General features: G+C 41.9%; 1 protein-coding gene across 1 annotated transcript in view; it reads right to left on the reverse strand.

Moving 5' to 3' along the window:
* The window catches only part of LOC146798000 (RAS guanyl-releasing protein 1-like), a 340,732-nt gene extending 320,958 nt beyond the window's left edge, over positions 1–19,774 (reverse strand). The window contains exon 1 of the mRNA XM_085625228.1: positions 19,532–19,774. Within this exon, the coding sequence (XP_085481354.1) occupies positions 19,532–19,554 (23 nt within the window). The 5' untranslated portion in view covers positions 19,555–19,774. The remainder of the gene's footprint in view (positions 1–19,531) is intronic.
* Between the last annotated feature and the right edge of the window lie 276 nt (positions 19,775–20,050).

The raw sequence follows: 20,050 nt of genomic DNA on the forward strand, positions 1-20,050 counted from the left end.
CGCGGTTCCGTGTACCTCTTTGTAGATTGTCTGGTTGAAGCTGAAGATGTTATGTTTCAGGCATAGTTCAAGCATTTCCAGCAGCATTTCATTGGTCTCAAGAAACTCGGCTGGTTGTGTCCAAAGAGATTGTTTTACTGATGCTAGACCATCTTCATGCTCAATGGAAGTGTATAGGCTCACAATGTCGATACACACTAGGAAGAAATCTGTTCCCAAGTAATGTCTTTGAGTTTTAGTAGGATATCCTTGCTGTCTTGTATGAATGATAGTATGTCTTTCATGAGTACGTGTAGTTTCTTGTCAAAATATTCACTGAGTTTGGAGCAGGGTGAATTAATGCCCGATATGATGGGTCTACCGGGGGGCTGGTAGATACCCATGTGTATTTTGGGTAGTAGATAAAATGTGGGCATAGTCGGATGTTGAATATAGGGGTATGATTTTTCCTCAAAGCTAAGGAGTTCAGACGTATACCACTTTTCTAGTGTCTCTTTTATCATGTGTAGAATGGCTGATGTAGGGTCCTGAGAGAGCAGTTGGTAACATGTAGTATCAGATAGTTGATGATGTGCCTCCATGATGTAATCATCCACATGCAGGGCTACAGTATAGCTGCCTTTATCTGCTACCTTGAAAAACAGCTCCTTCCGATCCTGCAGTGCTTTAATCGCCATCCTTTCTTACACGGTGATATTTTGTGGAAGGAATTTCTTTTTTCTAAGATATTTTTGATGTTCTTTTTCAATGTCATGGGTCACTGCTAGGTGGAAGGCATCTATACTGATACCTGCTGGTAGTTGTGGGCAGAAGGTAGATTTATTGGTCAGGTGTGTCTCAATCGTCATGTCTGTACATATTCCCAATTCGGACGCAGTTATTAAAAAGGTCAATATTTTCCATATCCTGAATAGAACGATTTAAAAGATGGATTTTCTGTAATTCCTGTTGTCTTTTGGGTTGATCCCCAAAGAAAACCTTTAGTTTGAGTTTTCTTGTGAATTTAGATAAATCGATTTGTGTTCTCACCAGGTTCCATTGTGACATAGGGCAAAAAGAAAGTCCTTTGTCAGACAGCGTATCGCAGCTGCTGGAGCTTGGTGAGATCTACGCATCCCCAATGGCATAAGAAAACTTGAAGGGGCCCCCTTGTGAAGTACATGGAGAGGGCCCCCCACGCTCCGGACCCAGCTAGGAGTTCTCTGGCCCGGGACCCGCTGCATTTGTACATTGCCAGAGAAGCCCTCCTGGAGCTTGGGCCCCCCGCAGGGGCTGAATCGGCTGCAGGGGCTATTGTTACTCCACTGAGCATCCCCTTGACTGCATGGCAAAATCCAGTGCACCGCTCGATGCCTCTCGACTCCTGCACCCATCTTCCGAACTGACGCATCACCTTCACTGCGTGGAGAAGATCAACGCATCTTGTTGCTTGCAAAAAGGAAAGATGCTTTGTTTACCAGGGCCTGTGTGGGTCCTGTCGCCAGCCTGCGCTTCCACAAGGTCTGCCTGCACTTTGACTTTGTCCCGGTCCTGTGTGATTTGTTACCTTTTAAAATTCGATATCTCAACTTCTATGTATTGGATTTTTGTCATTTGGTCTTGTTTTGTTTATAATATAATAATTGTTTTTTATAAACCTATGTGGAGTCTTTTTGTGGTGTATTCATCGTGTTACTGTGTGGACATATGTGTGTGTGTATGTATGATGCACAAATACTTTACTTATTGCCCCTTTAGATATGTTTGACTGCTCTGTGCCAGGCTGCCAGAGGGTGACCAGAGGTTATCTTTTTAGTGTGTATCTAGCTTACCCTGACTAGGATTGTGGCTTCTGCTTGGACATGGTACATACCTTTGCCAACCAGACACCCAATTACGAACACCCGGCAAAACAACAATCAGTCACCTATCATAAGCTATCTACCCATGTTGCAAAATATGATTAGAAATCACCCACAAACCCATCACCCCACAAAGAGTAGCAGAGGAGGATCGGACATTATTTACAAAAACCCTCTACCTAATAAATGCATTCAAGATTACACTTCTGCCGAATATTAATTTCTTCTTGTAAGGTAAAGGGCCATTAGTTTTGCGGCCTGTACATGTAATGGATCCCCAATTGCCCTCCACTGGGAACCAAACACACCACTGTAGTCCTTGACTCTCTCAAGGTAGCGGAGCAGAACAGTCCAAAGCCTACTCAAGGGAGGTGGTGTGGGCTAGTAATCACCATTTACTGGAATGCAACATTAACACTCAATAAATGAATGTCCAGTCTATGCTTTTTCTAATGAAAAAGGAAAAGTACATTTATTACACACACACTACTCAATATTACTCAGTAATTTACAAATATACATAAGGCTGATGGAAATACATTTTGATGACATTGTGTAATCCCCTCTGACCTCCTAAAGGGGTCATACAACCACATCAGGTAAGTAAATTGACTTGGTCAATGGTCCATGAGCAACAAACTACACGTCAAAATGTCATCATTTTAATAAAGCATATATATTATGATCCAATTACAAACATTACAAAAAGGCACATCATATGTCCACAAAACTAACACCAAACACTTGGAACTCGAAGTAAGCTTCTTTAAACTCATGAGAAAACTACGTTTACGGAATTACTTTGAAAACATCCTAACACCACAAACCCAAACTGAACCTGACCAACTAAAAGGACTATCACCTCCAAGCACATACATGGCACCCATCAGTCATAAAACCTTGGATATGTTTGAAAACTTAGTAAAACAAGACTTAACAAAACTTAACCTGGGAAAAAAAAGCAAAAGAACCAACCTTACTCAAAAAGAACTTGGTATTATAAAAAGCATTTCCAACAATCCTGACATCATATGCCAAAAGGTGGACAAAGGAGGAGCCCTTGTTATACTTAACATGAGTCAATATGAAACAGAAGTCACAAAACATCTCTCTGATGAAACCATTTACATCAAGATGGACACTAATCCCACTGAAAATTACAAAACCACATTGAAAGCACTTATTAACCAAGCCTTTGAAAAAGGAGTCATTAACGATAGGACCAAAAGGTTCCCGATTAAAGAACATCCAAGAAGCCCTACCATCTACATGGTTCCAAAAATACATAAAGATTTGTTAAATCCACCATTTAGGCCAATAGTTTCGACCAAAGGAAGCTTGCATGAACCGATTGGACAATTCATTGATAGACACTTGCAACCACTTGTATTCAAAATCCAAACATTTGTGAAGGATACAACAGATTTCCTAAATAAACTTCATAACCTCAACATTGACAAAAAAGAAACACTACTCATGTGCACCATAGATGTAAAGGCACTGTACACTTCAATACCCCACAATTTAGGGATAGAAGCTGTTGAGATGGCCCTATTACATTCAGAAATAAACTTAGAAATGCAAGTCTTCCTAATGGAATTACTGCACTTTACGCTGTACCAAAGCTACTTCACTTGGAAAAACCAATGGTTTTTACAAACAACAGGCACGTCCATGGGAAATTGCGCCGCACCGGCGTACGCGAACCTGTTCATGGACAAATTCGAACAGGACCACATTCTAAATAAGAATCCATGGCAAGAAAATTGCAAACTGTTCCTGAGGTACATTGATGACATCTTCATATTATGGAGTGGCTCTGAAATCACATTAATTGAAGCTCTAAACAACCTAAATCTTATTGAAAATAGAATACAATTCACACATGAAGTACAAAAACAACAAACCACATTCTTGGATGTACTAATAAATTTGACTAATAATGTCTTTACAACAGACATTTACAGGAAACCAACGGACCGAAACAATACGTTACATTATGCAAGTTTTCACCAGGAATCATTAAAACGGCATTTACCCTATTCACAAATGTTACGAGTTAAACGAATTGTATCTGACCCACAAACATCAACCGTCAGATTAAATTAAATAAAGGAACGTTTTCAACAAAGAGGTTACCCTAAAAAAGTACTCGAAGACGTAGAAAAAAGAAGCTCACAGAAAAACAGACAACTATTATCAAAAATACCAACCATCAAAGAAAATCGCATCACGATGGTGTCTAAATTTTCCACGGCCAGCTCCAGTGTAAAACGGATCATCAGACGTCACTGGTCAATGTTAACAATTGAACCGGATTTCAAAAATCTCTTTAAAAACACACCAATTTTCGCATATACTAGGAGTAAGAACTTGGGCGAAATGTTAAAACATAAGATGATTGAAGACACACAAACATACAAAGGAACTATTGCGTGCAAAAATTGCAACAATTGCCACAACATCATTCCTGGAACCAATATAACACACCCAAGAAAGGGTTACAACATCAAACTCAAGGTCACAGCCTCATGTGACACGATGAACGTGGTATATCTATTAAAATGCCCATGTGGCTTAGTCTACGTGGGAAAAACAGAGAGAAAAACAAAAATCAGAATTAATGAACACAAATCAAACATTCGCACAAAGAACATCAAGTCAACAGTGGCTAATCATTTCACAGCAAACAATCACCACATCAGTCAACTTAAATTCTTAATCCTTGAAGTGGTTACACCAAAAGAAGGTCGTGATCATAGAAAACATTTACTCCAAAGTGAGAACTATTGAATTAAAAGATTGGACAGTACCGACCCGTTCAGGATGAATGAACGCATTGAATTGTCATGTTATTTATAAATTACTCTCATATTTTTTTCAAGCATTTTCATAAGGTGAAAAAGCATGTTCTAACAGCTATTTCCAAGCAAATGTTCATTACAAAATGGCCACCTCGTTTGTACACATCCTACCCCTTTTTTATTTCTAGACCAATTCACAGTCCTATTTTTACTTTTATCTTTATTCACACCACGTTAACACTAACACTACGTGAAACGTTCATATAGCAACCAATCATTGGTTAAGCGGCACACCAAACAATTGCAACCGGGAGAAGCACAAGCGCTTACTTTATCCGCACCGTGCTGACATTAACATCACTTGAAACGCTGCCAAGCGGTACATCAAACGATTGAAACAAAGAAAGGTACGAGCATTAACAATATCGTTCTATCTTCGTTCACCAACGTAATCACCTTAGATTAAAATTTATCGCAACCCGCTTCACTGCGCTTGTTTTAATCAGTTCAACCGTCACACGAGCACAATCACTTTTTTACCGAACTCCGCTCACTAACGCTCAAACGAATTTTGTTAAACACTTATACTAGTCGCGCTCACGACTATTTTCACCCCGCGTGCTTTAATTCTTTCAACTTTCATACGAGCACAACCACTTTATTTTAATGTTTGACTCCATTTCCCCGACACTGTTCACCCCGTTTTATTTAGAGTTGTCTTCAGTCATATAACCACGAACTATAGTCACATATGCTATAACGCGTTTTTTACAAAACCGGCCCCTAACGTTTATCACCACCACGTTATTAAATGCCTTCAATTGGAAAGTCTCACTTTAAATCTGATACTGAGTTTTGTTATTAAAAATGACCACATGAGACAATGGCTTGAACAAATTAAGCTCCATTTTTGTATGCATGTATGGCGTTAAGACTTAGTTTTAGTCAAAACAGAATGAATCACCAGTCCTCATGATATTATTTAATATTTATCCTAGGACTAATCCCTGATGAAGGGTTCTTTTGAATAACCCGAAATGTATTGGATAAACCACAGTCATTATACTATGGATTAAAAAACAAATGAAAAACAATGTATGAAGAATAAATATATACAACTACCTTCTAAGCTTGTTTATTCCAAGAAAGAAAACGATAAATAACTGCTTAACGGTAGTGCCCAAGGGGGACACAACCCATATGGGAAGTGCTACACATTAATTGTTCATACCGACGCCTGAATGAAGACGCCACCCCTGGAGCACACATAAAATCTAACAGATTGAAAGCAACACTTATGAACTAAGGTTGTAGCGCGTATCTTAACCCTATTATCATACAAACTGATTCCGGGTACCCATCAATGGGGTGCTGGGCCGCTTCTACTCTTCTCCTTGCTTAGGGAAAGCGTAACAGCACTCCCCCATCATCGCCACCATCGAGGGCCTGGAGTTAGGATCCCGGGCAACCAATCAGCCGGCCTGGTGAATGGGATCACAAGGCCCACTAGATGCTGAAGAAGGTGCCCCATGCACACCCCCTCCGAGCACCTAAACTTGAGGACTTCTCCTTTGGCAACCCCCGGGACCTGGCCCACCCAGGGGGGTTGAGAGCAGCCGGGAAGCAGAGCTCCATGCGTTCCAGGATAAAGCTGGGGTCAAAGGTCAAAATCCTCCTCATAGTGATATCTCGGGCTCTGTTGGGATGTTTTATTTGCTTTTAGGCTTGTTTTACTCCTGGTGGCGAGCCTCATCCACTTGGAACACTTTCCTTAGGCCTCCGGGCCTCTAAGGGTGTGAACTTTGCAGGGAGCTGGTTCCACTAGCTCCCTGTGCCAGCCTTTCTCCTTGGTTTCCTCAGGGCCTCTCTTCAATGGCGCAGAAGTCCAGGCTTTCCCCAAACTAGTCCTTAGGGGATCTTAGGAGACCAGCTCCTGTCGTCCTAGGGAGAGCCACACTGGTCTTGGGGTCAACTGAAGTTAGAGTCCTTAGTACAGATGTCACCAGGGGGTTCTTCTTTCCAATTGTCTAAGGCGACTGTCTCCAGTCCCAGTGTCCAGCAGTAAAACACAAGAGAAAGCTCTCTCCCTTGGGCAAGACCTTTTATATTGGGGTAGGAGGTTCCAGTAGTAGGGCGCCTCTGGCCTATCCTGGGGTACCACATCACCTTTCTGCTCCTGTCCCAATCTTCCTGCACAGCCTGCTGGGACATTTCAAAATGGTGTCACCAAGGAGTCACTTGCCACATCTACTCTGGGGGCTTCATCCCTGCCCCTCACTGACATCACTGGCAGTGCCTTTCCCAGCAAATCTTCAAAGCGAGACCCCTCATTTGTTAGCTTCAGAGGTCTGGGCTCTCTCCTTTGTTTATTTGGCTTGGGCAGGCCCATCTCTGGTACTGTGTGACAGCTGACTGATTGATGTAGATCCTTCATCCCCACTCCATTTTTCATCAGGAGCTGAGTCAAGTACTGTTAATTGCTCCCTTTGTGTGGGGATGGCTTTGTTCCTGTCGCTGAAGAGAAATGTAATTAACTTAGCACAGCATAGTGACAAAAGGCCTAGGCTCTGATCCTGAGCTGAGCTACAGAAATATGACATTCCCGGATGACCCATAAGCTATATTTTTGGAACTTGTAGAATTAATTTCCCCACACAGATTATGCCCTAATTCGATATGTCTCTGGTCTCTGTAGGCCAAAGGGAAGCAAAACAGCGTTTTAAGGCAGCCTTTCCCATAGGTGTATGATGTAGTGTCACTGTAGACAAGACAGTTAACGACACTGACTTTCCCTGTGAGCATACAATAACATGTGGCCTACTTCAGGTCTATACCCAGTCCTGCAGAGTCCCCTCTTTGCCACAGGCTACCTGTGCGCAGTTACCGGGCTGCGCATGACAGGAGCTTCCCATGCACAGCCCTTACACAAGTGCACATGCGTGTGCACACTTGTTCATGTGTAATCAGTCAAGCGGCCCTTACCCTTATCTTAAAAGGTGGATACTGGTGGTAAACACTTGCAGTCCATTTACTATGACTTTACTGTAGGTGAGTCACTGGTTGTGAGGCTCACCCACAGAAAATAGGGCAAAATCAGGTGGCCAAAAAGAAAACAATCTGGCTGGATTTTATAGGTAGAACCCATTCCCTTACAATTCTCCTCTATTGCGCCCCACCCCAAACATTGAAATCATTATTCTTTCTGTTATAGAGAGCGCCTCTATGTTATCCTGCATTCCATAATTAATTCTTCTATTTTATCTTTAAGATCACTAGTAGACATAAGTATCTGGTTTGACAAACCTGAACTGCACCAGTCCTAATGACTCCTCTCTAAACTTGTATCGCATAATCTTGATCAGCTGATCTGGTTGTAGAATCCGGTATAGCAAGCGGCAATGGTGTTTATTGCACCTATTACTATGCTTTGCCTTTTTTCTAACAACATCCCCTGATGAATTTAACTCGGATTATCCTAAAAAAATCTATCTTGTGAAAATTGCAGCAATACCTAAAGAGCTGCTCTGCTGGGAGTTCCAGTCCATGCAGAATCCCCAGTATGCCTCAGGAAGGAATTTAACTTGCCACTCATAATGTGGCCCTAATCCTTTACTACTGCAACATAATTTGCACTGACAAGGCCATGACATTATGGGACACTAATTATGAAAACAAGGGAGCCAGGATATGCCAGACTGTAAAGGGTATGGGCATACTGCCGCCACCTTGGCAATCCTTCATTAGCATCTGGTAAGATAAGACATACATCTCAAGATTATGTGCACTCTTCAGTAGGGCTGCTAGAGAAGCTGGTTTTGCACATCTTCCAATCAGGAACTTGAGACATCGACAAAATATATTGTTATCAGTTACTGAAAAAATAGCAGTTTCAAAATTCAAATAACATCCGTTTACCGCAGAAACTGCACCACTTATATTAAAGCGTGGACCATAAGTTCTCAAAAACATTAATAACTATTTTTCTATTCTAGAACTATTTGTGTTTTGTTTGCAAGAGTAATTTGCCAACAGTGTTACCAGTGTAGTCTTTCATGTGTCTACATCCAATGGATGATATTTTTGTAAACAAAGACACAACATTTCTGTCATATATGCACAATAAGAGAAGGAGAGAATGAGGATCCATGCACAACCTCCCTTAGACATACACCACACTACAAGTGCTATTATCCAATTGTGGGGGCTCATTATCTCTTTAGGCCTGAAAAAGTGGAAATGCAGATGTTCACCTCAGAATTGGACAGGTCATCCCACCTACAGATCATTGTGGGATGCTTCATCATTGGCAGCCTACCCACACCAAGGTAAGTAAATACTAGGTTAACTCAACCACTAGTCTGGAGTTCTTAATACGTGTTTTCTGCACATATGCAGGGATCTAGATTGATTGATTGATTGCCAGCTCGGATATCTCTGTTTAACGAATGGGGTACCCTACATATGATTAAAATTGTTTCCTACGCCCCGTAGATTTTGGTCTAGTTGATGTCTGGTGGTTGAAAAGATCTAACGACCCCGGTTATACTTTTTTTTCCGCCCCTCGTCGGAAACATGTCCGACTGGATTACTTTTTTACTGCCTTAGAATTATTGACTAATGCTAAGATCAACATCCAACCAAAAATAATATCTGACCACAACCCTATTATTTTGGAATTAAATGTAGAGACAATGTATAGACCCTTTAAAAAAACTTGGACATTTGAGCGACGGTTATTGCTTGACCCTCTCTACCAGGAACAAAATTATAAGTGGATAGTGGAGTTTTTTTCTAATTTAATCGCGGATCTGCTTCAAGTGGTATGATTTGGGATGCCTTTAAGGCTGGGGTGCGGGCGGAGACCCTTAGCTATTCGATTAATAAACAACGTAGAATAAAGACAGAACAAGAGGAGCAGCTGAACAAACTGAGAGTTCTAGAAGTTAAGTTTATGACGGCCCTCACGACTACTCAGAATTACGAGCAGGTAGCAAAAGATCTTGCCGTTTAGAAAATGAAGGTCTATCAAAACTTTGCCACTGCTGTAGCGGCCCAAGTCGCAGTTCATCAGTCAGATCTATATGAGGTGGGTGAAAACTCGGGTCGTTTACTTGCTAGAAGATTAAAGCAGAAAGAGGTCGCTAGGAGGGTGAAATCAATTCAGGATGAATCTGGGCAAAGATATTCAGGTCCCGTAAAAATCTTGGAGATCTTTAAAAAAATGTATACTCAGCTGTACTCAAATGAAGATCTTACTGATTTAGAAGGCAATTTTGTAAGGCTTTGGGGAGATAACAAGATTCTAAAATTAACTCCGGAACAAAAAGAAGGGCTAGAGGCCGATATCTCTATTGAGGAAATAGAGGCAGCAATGTTATCCCTTGCTGCAGGCAAGGCGGTTGGTCAAGACGGGATTCCTTTGGAATTCTTTAGAACCTTTTTTTCATTTCTAAAAAATGAACTCTTGGCTACATTTCTAGATACTCAGAAGGGCTCAACCCCTCTGTCCTGGCAGAAATCAATAATTACAGTATTTCTTAAAAAAGACAAACCTCCTGTGTTGCCTGCCTCATATAGACCTATCTCATTGATTAAAGCTGATAGTAAAATTTACTCTAAAGTACTAGCGGCTCGTTTATCGAGTATTATTGCCACCCTTGTCTCACCACTTCAGCATGGGTTTATCCCTGGCCGCGACACGACTGATCACGTTCGTCGTGTGATAGCATTGATGGACTGGGCAGAAGCTAGAAGCTACAAAGACCCCTATTGGAATCATCCTGTTGGATGCCGAGAAGGCATTCGACAGAGTGTCCTGGCCTTTCCTTTTGGGAAGTATTGCAGCTGAAGGGTTTTGGTCCAGGTATACTTCAAGCTATTAAGTCACTGTATCATTCACCTAATGGGTGTATACGCCTCTCGGGTAGAGAGTCAGAATTTTTCACTATAAGCCGGGGCACGCGGCAAGGCTGTCCCAGTTCATCTTTATTATTTGCCTTATATATTGATTTTTTTTAATCTAAATTAAATAAATCTAAAGACATTAAATCTGTTGAAGTGGGTGACATTAAGTATACAGCACTCGCATATGCAGATGATATTGTTATTCTTACAACTGATATTCCCTCTGCTCTGTCAACGATTGAACATTTTGCCTTGCAGTATGGGTTAATGTCCGGTTATAAACTAAACCTGAGCAAAACTCAGATTTTATGTGTGGGGGTAACCCTCCGGACGGTATCTCTACCCTCTCGGAAGCTACTTATTTGGGAATCAAGCTATGCTCTCCTGTTAATAAAATCCCTGAAATTAACTTGAACCCAGTATTAGATAGAATTAATGCTACCTTAGACAGAATAAACAATCTTCATCTGTCACTGCACGGAAGGTCAAATGTTTTAAAGATGCTGGTGCTCCCCAAACTGTTATACCTGTTTAGAACTATACCACTGGAATTTCCAACGATTTATTTTAAAAGGCTTGAGAACATTAGTTCTAGATTTTTATGGGATCATAAAAGGCATAGAAGGGCATATAAAAAGATGATGCTCCCTAGAACCGTGGGAGGCTGGGGGATTCCGTATTTTTTGTTTTACTATTGGGTGGCAGCATTGAAATTTATGTCTCCACTGGTAGTGGGAGATAGGGCTAAGCTGTTGCCCTGCCACAGCCCATCAATTTATGAATTTGGATTAGGGGAAAAGGCAAATTTCTGCTTGGTAAAATTTGCAGAACCCAGCTACTTTAAAAAAACAACGTTTAAAATTTATAAGGCAGCTTTCGCTATCTGGAGGAGGGTTAAACGTCTTCTAGCTCTTCCGAGAATAAATGCCTATACCCCTTTTGAGGCTTTAGGGGTACTTCCAGCAATTTTTCTAGACTATATTACTAGTAGATGGATGCAGAAAGGGATCTCCCGTCTAGGAGATCTCTGTCTAGAAGGCCAATTTTTATCCTTTACAGAGCTTAAATTACAACATGGCTTATCAAAACACGATTTCTTTAAATATTTGCAAATTCACAGCTTCTGTAATACATTAGCTCCAGATGGTATGCACCAATTTAGAAAATTCCCCTTAATAGAACAGTTGGGGAAAAATATGCCTATAGGTTTTTTTAATTCTATTTTGATAAAGTTAATGCCCGATGACTTACAGTACTGCCAGGAAAGATGGAAAAGGAAGTTAAATATAGAGACAATTGCGTTAAATACCTTTATTGCTTTTGCGAAAGAAATTTTAGTAACAGGTAGGATGCGTGCTCAACATTTTATGGCTATTTATGATTTATACTACACACCGGGCAAGATTGCGAAATGGGGTACAGGACCAGGAACTAAGTGCAATAGGTGTGGTACTTTAGGTGCAGATGCTCTCCACATGTTCTACTCATGTTCAAAACTGGAGGATCTTCTATCTTCAGTTCAATCTTTTCTGGGTATGGTAGTGGGATCACCAGTATACATTACTGGGGAGATGGTATTGTTAGGAATTAAAACAGATGCTGAAGCGCAAAGAAGATCGAAGTCCATAACTTCCTTTCTGTTTATCTGCATGGCGATACTTCGCGCTTGTATTATGAAAGATTGGATCTCCTCTGACCCTCCGTCATTTTTTGTGTGGAGGGCCAGACTTTTGGCAGCTTTTAATATAGAATCTGCAATTTACAAAATAAAGGGGCTTAGAAGGAGCACAAGGGGCTTAAAAATCTGGAGGCCAATCACAGAATGGATTGAAGAGCCTGTAAGATAGGGTATATTGCAGGATACTGTGGGATATTATTTTTGTTGATTAATAAGCATTACTGGGGTCTGCTCTATTTTTATCCCTATCTGGGGTTCTCAGGCCTGCGGGTTCTGTTTCCCTCTTTTTGTATTTGTCTGCTGGTTTAGAACGTCGGCCTATCAACTCACTATATTTGATTGCTGATTTTGTTGTGACCGGTAGGGCCGCCACCTAGACAATGTTTTTTATTTTGTGATCTGTGACTGTTCCTTGTAAAAAAATTATTTTTAAAAAATAAATAAATAAATAATAAAAAAAATTGTTTCCTACGCCCCGTACAATGTGGATAGGGAGTCCCCCTGAGGACTTAATATTCTTATGGATCCCAATGTCATTGTTATAGTTTATTTTCATTAATGACTCGTATATGTGATGCATTTCTTATTACATGCTGTTCTATTCCTGACGATTGCTCCTCTTTTATGTTTTTGTTTTTATTGTATTGTTATTTTGTGAATTTTCAATAAAAAGATTTATTTAAAAAAAAAATGTGTTTCCTACAGGGATGTTTGATGGGATACTATGTGTTATCTCATTGAATAAGACTACATGTTTCAGCCTTACAAATGCCCAAAACGGGTCAACAGCCTTCTTCAGGGTCCAATGTATACCAAGCAGTATTTGTGAGTACAATATTCTGACATACAACCACCTTTGTTACTTAATTTCTTGGAAATTGTTTATTGTATTTATTGCAACCAAAGAGTATTTTGATGAGAAACACCCAAACACATTCTCTTTTGGTGTATTGGGTATTTTGTGCAAAGGGTGGTTTACATAAACAAACATGGATGATATTGGCGGGGAATAAATCACTATTGTAGATTATTTAAGAGCATGAACAGGCACTGTATCAATTACATGAAGAGTTAGGGTTAATCTTTATAAACCTATGCACAAACGTGGTTAAACTATCTTCTAGCATCAACCAATTTGGGGTAAAGGCAAACAATAAGTCTTGCATTCTCAATTTCATAATTAAAGAGTCAACAGACTCTTGATTGTCTTGGATAGTTTAAGCCAATCTTCCCACCTTTGTCCCGGACAGTGCTTCTGAAAATTCGGACTAACTACATTCTGTCTAAAATACCTTCATAATTTACACTTGCTGTTTGACAACTAGTCCTTGACGATTTTTACCTCACACAATAGTCCCAATTCTCCTTAAAACTACAAGGTTAGCTCTAAACTATGATTTTGAATACTCCCTACACTCACAGAGGTACAAAGGCAAATCCTTATTGTACTTTAGTGTTTCTCGCACGTCTACCATTTTCTAAAAATGTACTCCTCCATCAAGTCCTGGTAACACTACAGGTATAGGCGGAATTGTAAAGGCCCTTCCTTGACATGACAGGACTAATATAGATCCTTATGGGAGTTGCAATTACTTTATGCAAGGTCAGATTTTTTTTATACTCTATGTGGTTGGCTGGAAGGTTAGTCGTTTTAAATGAAGCATATTCTATCCATTGAAGTGTCCGAGCTGTCAATTTCTTACAAGCTGCAGGAAGATCTTGAAATCCAAACAGACGGGGCCCAATTAGGAGACACTAGAAAAGATGCACATTTCGCAAACGTGAACATTTTACTGCATGTAGGCCCTTTGTGTTTTTCAAACTCATCAGTTCCTTTTGCAAGCTTTTTGACTAAGGGTATGCTGAAGAGTATGTCAGATCCCTATATATGCATCATTAACAGATGCTTTGGAATTTGTGCTGGGGGATCATTCCATTCCCTCTTGAACTACCAAAGGACTGGAGCAGTAGAAAGTACAATGTAGTTAGTGAACACAAATGTCCACCAAGTACATTACAGGCGCCATACTCCACCACTCGTGAAATAAATAAAAGTACAGATTTACACTCCAGAGTCTAAGTTAGAGGTAGGAAGGTAAATCTAAATGTTGACATGTATGTTCTCTTTAAAGGAGCCATCGGGCAAATGATGACAGATTATTTATGTCTAAATACCCAAACCTATGTCATCAGACAATGCGACATTCTAGAATGCTCATTGTTTAGGACAGGGTAAAGACAACTTTCTTTGGTCTTCACCGGTTGGCCCATTTAAGGTCTGTGCATGTCAGTGTTGTTCCCAGGAATCACATGGGTATGGGGACAGTTAATCATCAACAGTGGGTCCTGGGAAACACTTCTATCAATATGTCTTATTATCATACACCTGTCAAAGCCGGAGTTAGTACAATTACAAATAACGATCTAATTGAAACAAATATATGTTGACGTTTAAAGTCACAAGTTCGATAGGGGCCAGTTATGTCTGTAAATCATCCAATTGTGTATTTACATGTTACCTTGAGCAATATGTGAGCAACATTTTTTAAAAAGTGCATATGGTGCTGAGCGCAGTGAGGGTGTGTAAGAATATAGAAATCACACAGCTTATATAATCATCTGCAAATCAATAGTATTATTGACCTGTCAATCGACTCAACTACTGCTGATGTTTTTTTTTTTTTAAACTTTATTTGTATTTTTGTATATAGTACATCTACAACAGCAAATTAGCATTGGCATAAACTACTGCTGATGGTTTTTTTTTTAAACTTTATTTGTATTTTTGTATATAGTACATCTACAACAGCAAATTAGCATTGGCATAAACTACTGTTGATGGTTTTCTAAGTAACCAAGGCTATGGTTTGGCATAAGGGTACGTACTGTTATTTTTCGGCTGGGACGGGGAACCAGCAGCCAGCAGGCACCCTGTGAACAGTGGCATAACACAAAATGATGCCCCCCCCCCCACCAGCAGACTGTGAAGAGGGGGCACTGAGCCTCGCACACCTCCCAGATAGTCATCGACCTTGGACAGAATGGGGCCCCTCTGAAGGACAAGGGGACACCTGAACAGTTGTGAGAACCCCCTACAGGGGATGCAGGGGTCTGCGTTCATAACCTGCCTATGAGCATGCCCTTGAGGATCATGGGAACCAATGCATAACAGAGCTGCAGCTATGTGCTGTTTTATTATACATGGAGGGTCGGGCCAAAAATGTATTTCAGCAAGTACGCTCAGGGCCCTCCCACCGGCTGCAGGTCCCAACTGGGAATTGGCACTGGTGGTCAAAGATGATGCTGTTGCGCATTTGCAACGGCACTGAGCTCCTCAAAAAATGTGTAGATATGGGCCACTGTGCAAGGCCGTCCTGCCAACCTTAAAAAATGAATCATGTGAGAAAGCATGAATGGCTTAGGAGAGATGTGGGGGTTGAGTAGGGTTGCCACCTGGCTCGTTTTTTACCGGCATGACCAGTATTGTAATATCACAGCCGATACAAAAAATAGGAAAAATTATCTGAAGCTGGCATCTTTTCCCCTTAGCAACACATACTTAAAGCAGTAAATATAAGAAGAAAACACTTTAAAAGGTGTTGTAGAACTACCTTAATGACCATTAACTGATAAAAGGTAGTGTTAAAAAAAAACAGGCAATTTTATATAAATGTCTATTTACGTATCATGTCTGACCTTTGCAAAACTTAAAACGTGAGCACGTGACTGGTATTTTTTTGGGGGGGGGGGGGGAGTTGACAACTTTAGGCTTAAGAAGGTAGGCAGAGCCAGTCCCTGCCTAAGCAGGTATATGTAGTGGTGGGGAGGCGTAACACAGGCCCCCGCGGCACGGGGGGGACCCCAAGCTTCAGGGGCCCCCTCGGCACTGCACTCTGGCCAGAGCGCTCCTGATTGAGCCTGGAGGGGGCCCGGCTTCATACAGTGCAGGGAGGCCCCCTCAATTTTCGTTATGCACTGGGGACAGAGATGGGGTGGAGTTGTGTCCCAGGGACTGTCTCACCACCCACTCCTACCTGTCCCAAAAACACATAGGCCTGGAGACCTAGGAGGTTGCTTAAGTGGCCTCCATGAATCCTTTCCAGCGTGTATCACATGACAAGTAAGACACTTATGGAATCATTTAGAACCTATTTGGAGTCAGTTCTTATGATCTGGTTTAAAAACACCCCAGGAAAATTATATCTACAAGGAGAGTTCACTGTGCTTTTCTGCCAATATTATACACATATAGTGGGAAATAATGCGTGCAAGCAGTATTTGTGCCTGTGTTGGGTAATGTATTAGCCTATTTTCCATTTTGAATGCTCCCAAACGGTGACAAAATGTTCTCACCTCAGAAATAGACAAACAGTGCCACCATGTGATGACCATTCATATGTGCTGGTGTTGAAAATTAAGTGCTGGTGCTGAGTGAGTACCAGCAAACCCCTGCTCAAATTTAGCACTGCTGCTTGTGTCTAATGACCACTCCATAACTCTGACATTTTGTCCCGCCTAAATCAGCAGGAATATGTTCTGGCCGACACACAAAATTCCCCTATCTTTCACCCCTACAAAAAGGCCACCTCTGTTAGGATCTCTGAAAGTGTCCCAGATATGCTTTTTAAACAAGTGTCGATAAGACACTCCCGCCTACGGGTGCCACGTGATACCTAACGTGCTGACATTAACATCTCTCGCTTTCTTTCTCATCCTGTGCTCTGCCGTTGCTGAGTGAGGCGGCATGTATTGGTTCAATTCGAAACCTCGAGTGAATTAAGTAGGCCAGGTTTCCAGTGTGGTTATGTGAGAAGCGATAACAGATCGTGGGCTTTTCTTTTAGCAGAATTGAGGTGTTGTAGATGTGGCCTGATATGAGCATCACTGATGATGAAGGGAAGGGGTAGGAACTGTACTTAAGAGCAATTCAGAATAAGCCAAAGAATTTGCCTTTTCTTGATATATAAATCAGTCAACTCTGCTTCATATCAAATTTAAAAGAACACAATCCAATGTAAAGGTAGTCGAAGATTATCCAGTGTGGGCTTTTGTGGGAATCTGTAAGTCGTGAAGTACAATACGAATGGGAAAAATCTGCTGAAAAAATATGCACTCACTTTTCAGTTCGCCTTTTTTAATAGCACAGCTAACTTTTGTACTTCTTTGTGCTTTATGAGAAGCTTGAGTATTCCATTGTTGGTACTGAGTAGACGAAAAGGCGTTTACAGAGTTTGTCAAGTGATACCACAGTCATAATATTATATTGTTGGAATATGTACTTATTTTAAAATTACAACTGGGCTGGGCACTAGGTGGGAGCGCAGGTGAGATCTAGGTGTATAGGTACATTTTGTGCCAAGGTGCATCCTAGAACACAGGTGGCACACCCACTGTATGCTAGGTATTGTTTTCTATGCTGGGTACAACTACCTATGCCAGGTACAAACTCCTATCCGAATGCAGGGGCTTTAATGCACTTTTCTCCTCTTCGTGTGCTAGCCACAACCATTGTATGCTAGGTGCAGCTTTCCTTTTCCAGGTAGAACCTCCATAGATAGGTGAATTATTTTGTGCTAGGTACAGCCAGCTATGGTAGTTAAAACCTCCTATGCTAGGCATGGACTTTACGCCAATATACTCTATCTCTTAAGCATGGTTCATCGTCGCGCGTTAGGTACAGCGTTGTATGTCAGGTCCATCATCCTACACTGGGCACAGCCTTTTATGTGAATGTATCGCTATTTGTGATACTTTACTGGAGACCTGGCTGGCTCGCAAGGTTGATGTCATGGGCATAGTGTAACATGAACGCTCCAGCAAAATCAAATCTTGACCTTGGCATTTCTGCTGGGAGAGCCTCAGAGCACTGCACAGTCGTGCAAACGGCACACAAAATAGCATCACGTGACACAACTCAGGAGATCCAGGAAACAACTGCCTACTGCATATCACAATGTATGTCTGCATGCTGTTGTACTTGCATGGCACAAACCTGTCTGACGACGTGAACAGCACTTGTGTACCCTTGGTTGTATTCAAGATTGTTTACAGGAGGCAAGTCCTACCTAAGTTCCTGATGTACCGTAACAGCTATTTGCAAAGGGGACATTCCCCCAGAAGTGTGTCTTAACACTAAAATAATATATAGTACTCACTTTATAGACCTCAGAAGGATGAAATGCTTGAATGGTCCCAATAGGATTTGAACCTGCATGTCAAGCAACGATCCCAGCAGCTGACACAATCCGGCCCTAAGCGTACATAACCTAGGGCAACTAACAATGATTCATATATAACATGCTCAGGCTTTCAATAATGTGTGAGGGCAACATCCATGTGCACAAAGGGGATTATGTTTTTATTATTTAGAATACATAAAAACAGTGTTACATATTAGTTCACATCCATACTGCAATCGTGTCTACATTCACACTCAATTCATCCTCATAATAAAAAACAGGTACACGGGCAAGAGACAGACTAAATTCTGAGGTGTGTGTTTCTATCTTATGATGCATTAATGTTACGTAAAATCTGATGATGTATAACAAAACAATACAAATTGTATAATACAAGAGCAATCGGTGGCTTTACAATAAACGTTCTTTTAAAATGACAAATGAAAGATGCTCTGGAAATTCAGATCACAAGGAGGACCTAAGGTTGTCCGCCATACAACGACATCCATCACCTATGCACCGTCTCAGACTAGGCTTGGTGTTGACTCACAGTAGAGGAAGTGACATCACAAACTCATTGACCCTAACGGAATCACTTGACCCATGGTCCCGCTGTATCCCCCTCGTCAGACTTCTATATTCTATCGAGTGTCAAGAAGTGAAAACAACAGAACGCACTGATGTGTCTTTGAGCGCCGTTTACTTCCTCACTTTGCCCCTGCCGTCTTGGTCACTGTCCGAGTCAGACCAGCGCGCGGTATGTGGACTAACACTGTACCGCAGAGGGTGACTCTGAGCGCCTCCAATCAAGCCTCAGCTGTTGCACCGCCTCAGCTGCCACGCGCTCAGCTGCACGCTCTGCTGACATGTCTAGAGCGGTCCGTTGATCAGCACTGTACCTCAGAGGGTGACTCTGAGAGCCACCAATGAAGCCTTAGCTGTTGCACCGCCTCAGCAGCCACGCGCTCATCTCCACGCACTGCTGACAGGTCTAGAGCGGCCCGTGGACCAGCAGTGTACCTCAGAGGATGACTCTGAGCGCCACCAATCAAGCCTCAGCTGTTGCACCGCCTCAGCTGCCACGCGCTCAGCTCCACGCACTGCAAACAAGTCTAGAGCACTCACCTCTTGCTGTCCCTCCGATTCATCCTCGACACCGCCCGACGATGCTACCATGCCAAGGAAGTGCTGCCCCGACGCCTCTCCCCAACACCGCTAGTTGCTGCTGACGGGCGTGGCTCAGAAGGCCGCGGTTTGTTGCTCGAAGTTCAGCATACAGGCGAGAAATCCCCCAAGCACGGCGGCGGGGGCCTTGGGTGGAGGGGGACAGTATTGCCGCGGAGGGGTGAACACGCCTCTGAGGATGTGCCTAAGAGGAACTTGCGACTCACTCTCTACTGTTCTCTCATAAAGAGGAACTTGAGAGAGGACGTCTCTGGTGCTCGCGACGCAAGAGCTGAGTTGGGGGAGGGCTGGTGGTGACCTCAGAGAGGTGAGGATAGCTGTTTTTTGGGACGCTTTTCGCTGAGACGTCCATGCACTGCTATTACAGGAAATTGGGGCAATTTCAAAACTCAGGTGTCACTGAAAGGACGGTAGAGCTGGAACAGAGTCAATCACGTGTCAGACACTGTCTTACATTAG

The sequence above is a fragment of the Triturus cristatus genome, chromosome 9, assembly GCF_964204655.1.
Source record: "Triturus cristatus chromosome 9, aTriCri1.1, whole genome shotgun sequence".
In the NCBI taxonomy this organism is placed as follows: Eukaryota; Metazoa; Chordata; class Amphibia; order Caudata; family Salamandridae; genus Triturus; species Triturus cristatus.